We start from the raw sequence: 13,404 nt of genomic DNA on the forward strand, positions 1-13,404 counted from the left end.
CACTTTACTAACAATAAATCTGTATTGAATAAAATAAAAGATGACGAAAAGTAGAAGAGTCTGCGGTGCGTTTAATTAATTGCACTTACAGAAATATCTAATGGAAGAAGTCAAGGGAGACGTCTAGTCATTACTAATATATCCATCTAATGTGCTCTTATAGAATTTGAATTTTGATATGGTCACCCAGATTTGCTAGTGAAAATAAATAAAAAAATACATAAATAAGGTGTATGACGTGAATAAAGTGAACAAGAAAAATATTGATAATTTAATTCGCTTGACATCTCTTATGCGATATATCGTCGCCTTTGTGTCATGGGTCAATTGTGAGCATCATATAAGCAACCCAACATTGTTGGAACAACTGGTTCATAATTTGCTGCATATTAAATAGTTTGAATGGACATTTTATGCCTACCCTAAAATAAAAGAATGTACTGATTGAGTCAAATTGCGAAAATAATTTACCTATTGTCACATTAGCTAAAACCAGTCACGCTGCGTTATACAGGCGCAAACTGTTGAAACTGAACAAAAAAGTGGCCTGAGAGACGTTGGGAAAAGTAAAGCAGTACTGATTTTTTCATGCCTGCGTAAAATGCAGAAAGCCATCCATAGCCAATTAAGAAAGTCATTCAGTGTTATTGGTTGCCGTAGAAACCATAATAGGTTTTTACGTGAACCTTAACAATAATTGCGATCTAAGCCTAAAGCAGCTCTGCAAGTTTTAAGTTGTGCTATATTCGAGTTTCCTATTTAAATTGGTGTTGATTAATATAATGAATTTAAAAGGTTAGCTTAGGATTTTTCGGCTATTGGATGAAAAGTCGTCAATCTCCATGCTAGATTATTGAGTTTCAACTAGGTGTTATTGGTAAAAAACAACTCTTACAGCTGCACTGGTAAAGTCACTGGTAAGAAAGTGTGACCAAAAATTGGATGTAATTTTAAGTGGTTGTCTATTGTAGAATTAGAGAATGTGCGCCCATTAATGCTACTGTGATAAATTGGGCCAACACAAATGTTTAATGTGCAATAGTGTATGCCGGCCCACTTGATCCAATTGCCATTCTCATAAAACTGGGATGGGCAGCATATGAACCAACGCGTTCGAGTGCCAATTTTATTCGAAAAGAGCCATCACTTAAGGGGTTTGATCGTGTTTTTTGAATATTCAGTCAATTACGTCGGTCATAATATGCATGCATAGTTCAAGGGCTCTGTGCATGCTTTTTATTCATCCACACAGCGACAAATATTTTTTGATTTGTCGATGGGTATATTTTTTTTTGTAATATTTGTAGGAAATAAATAATTTTTTTTTTTTTAAAATTAAACGTAATTAGTTTTCCAATAAATATTTTTTTTTACATTTCTTTCTGAATTATTTTTACATAAAAATGGAAATTGATTTCAATCAAAAATTTTATATGTGATTTAAGCGATGAAAATTTAAGCTCAGCCTCTTATTGAAATTGAAATACTATATATTTGAGTTGCTTAAATTTCATGGATTTCGTGAGTACCTTCACGACTAATTTCATAGTCGGCAGTAAGGGACTTAAGTTATCAACTTTGTGGTTTAAATCATACTTAAGTCAGTATTGAGGTTTAAATTACGACTGTAAAATTAGTTGTTAGAGTAGTTTTACACCCTTAATGAGCGAACGCCAAACATAGACCACGTTGTTCTTGAAAATTCAAAATAAATTACATGCAGAACACCTAAAACAGGTATTATTTTTTGCTATCATTATACCAATCAAATAATATATCCATTTCTTTTCTACGCAACAATATATAATAATTATATATCTATGCATTTCATATATATGTTATTAGCAGTAACAACTATACTTACATATTACAGCATAACTAATTTATTTATATGTTGTATATCATATTGATTTATAATCGATATAATTTTATTCCAGAAATAAAATTTTTAACTAATTTACTTTTAACAAATTATTTAATATAAATACAAAATAAAGGTAACAACGACTGGAAAGATACAAAATAATATAAAATTTTTTAAATTAAGTAATGTCTTCCATTTATTTAAGCTTAGATACTATAAATATAAATCTATTTATATACTATATTACATCTTATCATAAGATGAACAAATACATATACACATGTATATATAATAACTATTCACAACATATTATGTTATGTAAAATAAAACAATTTTCAATGTTTAGTCATAAACCGATGTACATAAGTTTTTAGATTTTTAAACCCAAGGTGAGTAAAAGCAAGATGCAAAGAACTGTTGCTGTTTACCCGTCGCACTGTTGCCATTATTAGAACTAATCGAGGATGCAGCAACTGTACTAGATGCAGAAGAATTATATCCTAGTTGAATATACGATGAATTTGATAAGTTATCACTAGTTCCTGAATTAATTAATTGATTAGCGGCTGAGGTTTCACGGTTAAAATCAGCATTGCAGGTTATTGGGTTAGGCATTGAAATATTTTCTCCAATTACATGCGAAGGGTATCCACTTATAGAATCACTACCACTTCCATAATATACGTGTTGATTATTACTATTATTTCCAATTGATAAAGAAGTGTTTCCAAATGAATTTCCTATATTATGATGCGTCGGTGGTCGCAATGACATGTGACACTGGTATAGCGATGGCGGAGTTAATTCCCTTTGTTGACCTAGTGATGACGACATTTGAGTGAAGGATGACAATGAACTGAAAATAGTAATAAAAGCTCAATTTAAATGAAATTATATAATAATAACAGGTAATTTATTGGATAAAATTTTTAACATATTCTTTAATTTAATTGGTAATTTATTGGATAAAATTTTTAACATATTCTTTAAAATAACTACATATAAAAACATTTTTGTTGATTAGTTTTAGAACTTTCTCCCAGAGAAGTGCGAGGATAATACTCAAATATTTTCTCTGACTATATTTCTCTATATCTTTGTTTGTCATGCATTAAGCTTATTTAACTCAAATATGTATGTTGGAAATTAATATAAACCAAAGAGAAAAGAACTACATGTTGTAAAGTCATGTAAATGCTTGGTTATAAAAACAAGAAGAGTAAGTGTTTTGAATAAAAATTGCAAAATTGATACTTAAATTATACTTTCAACATATTTTCACGTTGGCATGACAAATTGTGTAAAGAGTTGATAACTTGTTCTCGAGAGTCTTGTGAAATATACGAACATATTGATAGGAACATCGCAGTATAATGTTTTGTTGGTGGCTGCAAATTTTATATTTTTGGTTTCAAACAAGTAATGTTGCCGCATGGTACTAAATCGGCGTCGTTTTGCTGTCTTTCTACTAACTTGAGCAAATTAACTTGGTCTTTCCCATCAATTGCTACCACACTAGAGAGGGTATCGGCCACAATATTGTCCTTGCCAGCTAAATGTTAAATAAACATATGAATATGTATTTATTGATGAAACTGAGTCGCCGTGATTGTTTTGGTGTTGCCTTCTCAAAATTTCGTTTATATGTATATGGTAGAGGATGATATCAACCAATATGGTGTTACTACGGCTTTCGAAGTGCTCGAAGTGTTTCACAGATTGGAACACTGCCAATAGTTCAAGGTCGTAAGTGCTTTGACGTTGTTGGCTTTCAGCCATGAGCTTATAAAAAATTGCAAGAGTCTTTCTGACTACCTCTTAACTCGTGTAGCGTTACTCCGATGCAAAATTTGCTGGCATCCACACATAAATATAATTTGGCTTTCGATGATGATTGCATTAGGATAGCAGGGTGAACTAGTTCTTGTTTGCATACCTAAACATTTTTTCTACTCCAGGGGTCCATGCAATTAGTGTTTCGTTATTTTTAACATTGTTTTCAATTAGCTTCGGTAACATCGCCTAAATTCCGAGACGCTCGCTGTAAATTGTTTGACCTGACACATTTGCACAATTTTCTTAAAGTCCTGGTTGGCTTGAATTTTGTCTCATTTGGGTGTGATGCAACTTTTAATAACACGAAAATTTAGAAAACCTTTTAGGAAATCTAATATGTATTCTTTCTGTCAGAATACACATTTAGAGAATTTTATTATCTATTAATGGGTTTTGTGACGTTGGCTTTTTTGTAAGCGGATGATAAATTTGCGCTGGAGTCAATTAAATGTCATATTTTGGCCATTTTGGTCGTGTGTGATAAATATGGTATGTGAAGGTTTATATGTGTGCATCCTTTGTGCTTCACCGCTGACAAGGATATCTCTAGTTATCCGTCTTCAGAGTTTTGAATTGACATAACTTCTTGTCGCCGAGCTTAATTTCGAAATTCAATCTGCACAATTTACCCTGGTCGGAGTCGGAGTACTTGCTTATTAATACTTATTAATTACCTCAACAGAGATTTGTTTGCAGATTAACTAGCTGCACCTGTTGGCAGTAACACCAAATATTATGGTCCATCATAACCAATCTAACATCTGGTGTCATATAAAAATAACTTTATCGTCACAAAAAACTTCCTCTTTTTAATATCGAAATTAATATAGTTATAATCGAAAAATTATAACTGGGTGGGTGATTAGTTCAGCACCTTAATTAATTAATGCATCTTGACTGCTTAATATGAATAACTGAAACTGAAATAACTGAAATTATCTCGCCATTTTTTAGATAGCTCGGTTCCATCGGTATAAAACTGCTGTGCTTTATTGACGAAAAAGTTGGCCAAGTGATTATCAGCGGCTCTTAAATTGGTCATTATTTTTCATCAAGAGAGTTTTACAGATACCGAAATAAATGGCCATCATGGGTACAGGGTTTGAGCTATACGGTAGATGGCTCAAAATTTCTCAATCAAGTTTCGTTGATTTGTTCCAAGTTATGTATGACTTGCATAGTAGAACACGACTCATTTTCTGTTTGCTAATTTAGGCCGATTTTCTTTGATTGTTATACTCAAGCGGTCAAGTTATAAGCAGTAGAAGACCAAATTAACCGTTACTTCAGGCTAAATCAGCTCATTCCAATTTCCTTTCAAACTAGGCTGGACAATTCTCTTCCAATCCTACCAAACACACAATCCTCCATCAGTTCAGGATTTAAAGTCACCTTTGGAGGGTTACTGGCTTTTGAACGTAAACGTAACGTGACTTTAATTTTGTTACGTCAGAACAAAGTTTCACTGATCGTAATTCAGTCAAGCGTTCTTGTTTAGCCTGCACTTTTTAAATAATTTTGAACTGCCATGTGCTTCCGCTGTCGTCTGACAACTTGCGTGTCGGTCTTGCTCTACTATTTGCAAAATTTTATCGCCTTTTTTAGTAACTGATCAACTAGAACAACGATCATCTTTGACATCGAAACTCCCAGCACATAATTCAGTAAACCATCCCAGGTCCAGCAAACCTCACAAATCTTTTGACACGTTTTTGCAATTGTTCGTCTGTCCTCTGTAGACGAATAGGAAGACTCTGTACGAAGAAGCGTACTCAGATGACATGCTAAATTTTGTCTTTGCTGACAGTGAAAATGATAAAAACACCAATGGGAGGTTGAAGATTGTCGGCTAGTAAGTGCAATACAATGAAGACAATTGTAAAATATTGTGTATAAATTATAGGTATAATAAAAATCAGGACTCGCTATTACCGCTCGACATTACAGTTAAAAAATATTTAAAAGATGTACGATATTGCTCTGGGAATAATAAATTACATACGCTGGATTCTATACCCACTCTGTCCAATGAATTTGGGCAACCCCTACAATTCCAAAGCAGAAAAAGATGAAGTTATGCGTATCACTTAGTAACTAGCATAATTCATTTTGCATTTGATATCAAATTAGAATAGAAATTTGAAGGCATCTTTTAAGTACTTCATAATAGCAAGCTAACAGCTTGTCACGTCTATTAAAGGCGTGTTGTTTGAAAATTTTCATTGATTTTGTAAGACCGCTTATAGTTGTTGGGCAACATGCTAGACTTAAAAGGTTGAATTTAAAGCAAGAAGCAATGACTTCGGGTATTTTATCTGAATTCATACTTTTCACACTTTCGTAATTGAAATTTGACGATTTTTATCACATTTCTGCTTTCACAAAATATAACAACTAATACACTTGGATTTTTAATTAAAACAGTCCCATAAACCATAACTTATAAGCACTGAAATTATACTAGAACAAAGTGGATAGAACTTTCTCACACTTCTCAGGCCCTTCCCTCAGGTCCTTTCCCTCAGGCCCTTTTAAAGTTTCTTTTTAGAAAATATAACAATAATAATGATATAAAAATAATAATAATAATATAATATAATAATAATAATATAATAATAATGTGATAATAATATTAAAAACTAATAATATAATCGTTTGTTAAAACGCTGCAAAGCTTACAATTAAAAACCTTGGGAATGGTGACAAATACACCCCATATAAATTTGTTAACCTTTACAACTTTAGATTTAGACGTTGTTTTAATTTAATAAAGTACCTGTTAATATTAGAAGAACTTTCCAAATTTGCCAAATGTTTCAGAAAAAATGTGTTACTAACATGTACTAAAAACCTAGATGACTTATATTTAATTTTTTCTAAATTTATTTAAAACTTTTTTGATACTTAATAAGTTGTGAGAGGATCGCTAATAATATGGGAAAATCTTATTTTAATTTGTAATTCCGAATATAGTAAACTTGGTAGCAAAATGAACCAGTCGAATACATCCATGAAACAAATATTTGCAAAAAAATGACATTTTATTGTCATTTTATTTGTCATAATAAATGATTCAACTTAATACCCGCATATATAAAATATGAGAGCAAATGCAGAGAACTGGCTAGTGTCATATGTGATGCATGTCCTTAAAGCGAAGAAATTAGACCTAGAAAGGAGAACCAGAAACTAGACTGACACCAAGAAACTGCAGTGAAAAAGTAGAGGTCTGGATACAGATCGAAAATCACAAGAGCATGGCTTGAAATGCCAACATAAAACAGACCCTCCTCGAAGTACTACGAACGCGGTTCCGTTAGGGAATAAGTTTCGCCGAAGAGGAAGTGTTTTTGTTCGTATACTATATATTAATCTTAGGGAAAAAGGCACACCATTCCAACGACGATCTGACGGTGCATAAAACATTCCACTTCTTCAGAAAAACAAAAAAAAAAGAATACCCACTTATACAAGTTTATTAATTTGATTTTCATATTACTCTTGCACTTACTTATAGGTGTCCGATACAGCCATCGTATGATGATGCATTGAAGGATATAATGAATTAATTGTACTTCCAAAATTGCTATTAAAGTTTAAATGCGGTGAAAGAGGAGGCAGCAGCGAACTATTTACACTAGTTTGAGTGGCGGAGTGTATAGTACTGTTAACATTACCAATACCCAATAAAGTTGTGCTCCCAGACGGTTTTTCTGAACTCACAGAAATTTCAGCTGAATTACTATTATTACTACTGCTTCCTGTAGAGTTTTGCAAGTTATCAGGTGTACCTGTCGATGGAGAACAGTTCGCTACAGATCCGCCAAGAGCTGATGAGGAACGCGTCAAACTTATAAGTGGTGATGGAGATACAATATCTGACGTCGAATCTGAAAGATAAGCAATTTTATAATGTTTGTATTATTTATAATCATGATTTTTATACAGAACTAAAACTCAAAAATTTTTTCAAAATAGTTCTTTCTAATTTTAGTGTTTTTAATAATAAACTTACTGCCATTACAGGTAGTTATTGTTGTTGAATTCGCCCCTAAACTATTTGAACTTTCACATAATGTTGATGTTGATGTAAGTAAATTAGCGTTCGTTGTATTTGGCGTATTTCGCTGATTACGAAGTTTTTCCTCACGTCGCCATTTGGCACGTCGGTTGGAAAACCAAACTTGTATACGGGCTTCAGGCAAACCAATTTTGCTTGCTAATCTCTCGCGGGCAAAAACATCTGGATAATGTGTGCGCTCGAATTCTACTTGTTGTTATATATGCAAAAGAATCAATCAACAAAGGCATAGGATATATTAGGATAACTATTTCGAAATAATAGCACAAATATTTACTAAACCAAAAATAGAACTAATAATTTTTTGAATATTGGAAATATTGCTTATTAAAATTATAAAATATTTTACCCTTTTCTAAGCAATCTATTTGCTCGTTTGTGAAAGAGGTACGATTCCTTTGTAATTTACGTTTTAAAATAAGTCGAGCCTGGTCTTCATCATGTGGACTTAAATTAAGGCTATCTTCATTGGATAGCTCGCCTTCTCCTGATTTTATTTCATCAGAATGATGTTCATCATGCTCTAAAAATTTTGTTTTAATATAAGCTTTTTATTATAAACATTATATAATTTAATTTTTATGAATTTAAAATGTTCGATTGTTGGTATGAAGCATAATTGTGATTTAAGTGCTGTATAGACATGGATATATCCTCAGCCAACATTAACAACCGCCAAATATCTTATTAACCGCAATTACTATTCTTAGTGTAATTCTATGAAACTTATCTCACTTGATCCCGTTTTTTTATTGTTATTCGTTTGGAATCAAGTTTAATTTAAAACCAAAAATTGCCTAACATGTTTTGTGCAAGTCTCGTGAACTGCGCTTTCCACACTTGCTATAAAAATTATTACACATACATCTCAAACATTAAAATACTATTTAAAAATTTATGTTTTTATCCAGCCAGCATTTACTATTAGGGAAAAGCCAAAATATCGCCGCGTTGTTATTGAAAAGTTATTCCGTGACTAAACTGCACTGCTCGTGGTTTAAGGGTTTTCCCTACACACGAATAGGGGAACAAGTAGTTGAATCTAAACACTATTAAGCACATCGATTCATAGTCTGAAATTAGAAGACGATTTTAAAAATCAGTCTTGTTCGTCGATCGACTTAGAGCCGTATTGTCGAAATTAAAGTCTCTCCTTGCTTATATCTGTTTCCAAATCATTCAATAAAATTTTTGTAAGATTCTTTTTGAACTCTGTGGTTAGGTAGGTAACAGTGATTAGTAAAGCATCTATTCAATCATTTAGTAATTTGTTCATTATCTGAATCTCTTCGGAATTAAACTGTTCGGCTAAGCAATACATAATTTTACTACGAATTAGAATTTTATTTTTTTTATGTGCATCACCGTCGGGATATATTGTATGGAAGAAGTTGTAATTTGGTATTTTGAAGAAGGTTTTTTGACTGAAATATATTTTAGATATTAATAAAATAGTTAACCATTTTGGAACTAAAGAACTAAGAATCCATCAGTCTAGCGAACGACAAAGCCTCTTTGTGTTTTGTTTTCTTTTATGGGAGATGGCGGAGCCTTAGATACTGCTTTCACATTAATATGAGGGCGTTCTTCTTTAGTATTTATAGTATGTCTTTAAGGCCTGTTGCTTCGATAAAGAGTACTACAGAGCCTACTTTACAGAGTTTTATTGTCTCTTTCGTAAGGATATAAATTCGGAGAAGTCTATTCCGTATGTACATTAGGGCAGAACATTCTAACAGCACAAGTTTAAATACAAATAGATTTTTTTCATAATAATTTTTTTTATTTATCAAATTAATAGATAGTTAGTACCCAAATCGTTGACATCAAAATTAAAAATTCTAATTAGTAAATTGTTAGTTGCCAAATTATTCGCTCCAAAGTTAGAAATTCTAACAAGTAATTTATTGGTAGCCAATTGTTGACACTAAAGTTAAACCTTCTTATTAGTGGATAGGGATAATTGGGAATAATAGTTAGTTTTCTGTTAGAAGAACTCCACTAATATTTTTAGGCATTGCAAGTTTTGCCTAATCATAAAGAAATAGAAAATCACAACACTATATAGGAGCTGTCTGTGGCTTATATTTGTACTCTTCTAAAGCAGAGTAAAAACCACAAATGCAATATATACTATGCAGAATTTATTTTATTTTATTCTGACAATTTATGGAGCCGAAAACTCGAAACGTATCTCTTCTTACTTTAATCTCTAAGTAAATTTTCTAATGTCAACTATTTTGAATTCAATTTATAGTTGCTGCGATTTATGAATGTTGACGTCACATTACTCCCCCTTTCGGAAGATGGGAAGGTACGTCAATTAACCGGCCTTGCTCCTCGATGTAGCGCTGCTTATTTGCGTGCACTAAAGACATTTTAAGCTGTTCGATGGTTAAGACGAGTGTGGCGAATGACATAACTATTGCGACGATGCCGTCGCAATCAATGAATGTTGACGCTACAACTAAATCTCTTCTTATTTATAAATTTAATTGTTTGCGAGCCGGCCCACGTACTGGGCCTACCGCAACAGTACAAATCATGACAAAGCAAACGTGGTTATAGACATTTTCATTTAAAATGCAGAAGATGTTTTAATAAAACAAATTTAAATAGGAATGAAGTTCAAGAGAATAAAATAGTAAATCTACTTTGGGGATAGAATACAAATAAATAGAATACAAATACAAATAAACTGCGTCTTATCCGCCTTTTATTATTTAACCTAAAGACACCAGAAATTATTGTCTTTGGCCTCCTCCTTAATTTTTACGGAAATTGTTCACTACTCAAACTAGGAGAAAACCTTTAAAACAGAAGAAGTTATATTCGGTTTTGTATATATTGTATATAAAAAAAGCTTTTAAAAGATATATTTTTTTTAATGCAACAGCACTTGGATGGCTAAAGGTACAATTTAAGGCAAAACACTTTTTCTTCTTATTATAACCAACAATCAACGAACTACTAATAACTAGACGCGGACGATATTGCTTTGGATATCGTATAACAGAAAATATACTCTGCTCTATTTTTGTTTTGTTTTGCAAAATAAGTTAAATATTCTTAAAAAATGAAAAATAAAAGTTATTAAAGTTAAGTTATTAAATATATCTAACTGAGACCGTATTATTTCAAGCAAACGGTTTGTGTATGGAATAAGCAAAAAAAAGACCGTATTATTACATTTGATGAAAAGTGTACAATATATCGTATTACGGAACATCTTTTCAACTGTTTGACAGAACTATGAGCAAAAAATGTATAGTAAATAATAATTTTTAGTGTGATTAATAATACAAAATGAATAATCAGATTAATATAAATGATATAAATAAAATTGTTCGAATTATTTATTTTTAATTTTGTACTGTTTTTACTTTCAAAAATTTTAATTTACCAGTGCTGTTTACTGCCTAACAAAAAGCTTGTAAATTATCCAAAGTGTTCTTAAAGAGCTTTTATCACAAGCTTTTATCACAAGTTGTAAGATTTAACAATCGAAATATTTATATGGAGGCATTTTACAGACATTTTTAAGCCTAACACTGAATTTATTGCTTTATTAAACGGAGGAGAAATTTTTTTCTAAAAATGTTTTGCAATTTGTTTAAAATATTCTTTCAACCGCTTGTTTTTAATCAAAAGGTCAACTTTTTCCCGAAAACATGTGAAAATTGATACGCTTTATGATAAAAGAAATAACACCCCGGCTAAGGATTGATTGTTAAATTACGAAACTTTTGTTTCATACTCGTTGAAATAAAAAATTTAGAAATTGTCCAATTATAGTTATTATGTTAAGCCTTTTCCGAGTTGGGGGGATTCTGCAGAGTTCCGCCTATCTCACTGACTAATTTGAGTATTCCTGATAATCTTCGTGATTATATGATTAAAGTATCACTTAGTACAGAACTCCAATGCCAAACTCACCATCTCACATTAAATAAATATAGTATATTTGTATTCATGTTATTCTTTTAGTTTTAATTCACAAAAAATAAGTGAATTTCTTTTACATGTTTAAAAATAATATAAAACGGTTATAACATATATTTTATTCTAAGTAGATAAAAATATAATTTTGTTAGTCTATTAAAAGAGGCACTATATTTGTTTATTTAATCTAATATCTATTTTTATTTAAGTTTTTTATTTCATAACTATTTATCAAACATATGCATTTTAAATGAAATTTACCAATAAGAAGGAATGATTTTAATTACAAATATTTGTGTATACATAGTAATAACATATTTAATATTAATTTAATATTAATTATTTAAAGTAGAAAATTAAGATCCATTTATTCTCTTTCAAATAATGAATACGTTTTGTTAAGTTTTAGAAGCAATCTGATCTTATAAACAAAATTCTAATTTACTTTTGTGAGCCTAACAAGGCTGTAATAGAAACGAAAATGAAATGGCAGATAATATACATTTTCAGCAAAAAAGTATATATTGTTATATCTGATCTGATATCTGTTCTGAGTTTCAAAAGGTGTAGGCTTGTCAAATTTGGAAACGATTAGGGCTTGATTGACTAAATAATAAAATATTTTTCTTTAAACAAATAAAAAAACAAAACTATTTTATGAAATTTTATCCAAAATTATTCAATTGAATAGCAAATATTAATAAAAAAAAGTTTAAGTCGCTTATGTATAGTGAAAGATTTTTGTTGTCAAAATTGCATAAAATTAAATAATAAAAAATAATTTATTATAATTAAATAATAATTTAATTTATAAGTCTTAAAAATAAATTGGTCTAATTAATAAAATTTGGTCTAATTGGATATTTACAAAAGGTTGTACTCGTATTAAAAATTTTGCTTATTGGGCAATGAAACTGCCTTTTGAACCACTGTGTAACATCAGACAAGTCTCTCCTTGGGTTAATATTTGCATTTATTCCGAACCATATTCGGAGTAGAAACAGTTAACCCGAATATGATTTGGTCCGAATCTTTGATTTTGGCAGCTACAATACTACTTACATTTATAGTAATCAGCTGAACGAGCTATTTAGGTAAAAATTGAATAGATCTATAATAATAGATGTATATTTTTGACATCAATGCTCCAATAGAACAACTTCTAATTGTGTAAGAATTACTTGGCATCACTGTCTAGATCAGTAAATATATGAGCTTTATCAGTAAACATTGGGCTTTATCTTTACATTATATTTTACATAAGCGTTAAATACTATAAACGGACCACGAAGTGCTAGCTTGTTGAAGTGTTATGGTAGCCTATGGTGCATCCAAACCAAAGCGTATGCCTGTAAAAGTTCGTTCATTCGCAAGCGTCTGCTTTGGTGTGCATGCACCTTTGTGGTACTCGTACATAAGCCTGAATGTAATTTACTGAATGCTAACAGCAAATGATAATCCATGACGACCACTTTATATCATCGTTTATGATTTTTTTTACAAAAAATATAGAAATTTAAAAACAAAAGTAAACTTTTTACTGATTTTTACTGACATACTGTAAAATGAAATTGGGCAAAGAGAAATTGTTACACTCAAAATTACAATATGATTTTGTTATCGGTACCCAAAAACTTTTACCGAAACGATTCAGCTGATCCACCAATTTATGATAATGATG

The 13,404-nt window shown here is 31.0% G+C and overlaps 1 protein-coding gene across 1 annotated transcript; it reads right to left on the minus strand.

The window, feature by feature from the left end:
* Positions 1-2,199: 2,199 nt before the first annotated feature.
* Positions 2,200-10,159, minus strand: LOC119675185 (paired box protein Pax-6-like). Its single transcript, XM_038086375.1, has 5 exons — positions 10,114-10,159; positions 8,131-8,304; positions 7,716-7,967; positions 7,212-7,590; positions 2,200-2,720 (listed from the first exon to the last, which is right to left on the minus strand). Exons 1-5 carry the CDS (start codon positions 10,157-10,159, stop codon positions 2,243-2,245), a joined length of 1,329 nt encoding a protein of 442 aa, XP_037942303.1. The 3' UTR covers positions 2,200-2,242.
* Between the last annotated feature and the right edge of the window lie 3,245 nt (positions 10,160-13,404).

Source organism: Teleopsis dalmanni, chromosome 2 (genome assembly GCF_002237135.1).
Source record: "Teleopsis dalmanni isolate 2A chromosome 2, ASM223713v2, whole genome shotgun sequence".
In the NCBI taxonomy this organism is placed as follows: domain Eukaryota; kingdom Metazoa; phylum Arthropoda; class Insecta; order Diptera; family Diopsidae; genus Teleopsis; species Teleopsis dalmanni.

Bases quoted from the DNA above. Each gene is read 5' to 3' on its own strand.
- LOC119675185 (XM_038086375.1), bottom strand. From the start codon at position 10,159: ATGTCTTTAGTGCACGCAAATAAGCAGCGCTACATCGAGGAGCAAG. The intron at 7,968-8,130 runs GTAAAATATTTT...AACAACAAGTAG, and splicing joins AATAGATTGCTTAGAAAAGG to AATTCGAGCGCACACATTAT. The intron at 7,591-7,715 runs GTAAGTTTATTA...CTTATCTTTCAG, and splicing joins AATAACTACCTGTAATGGCA to ATTCGACGTCAGATATTGTA.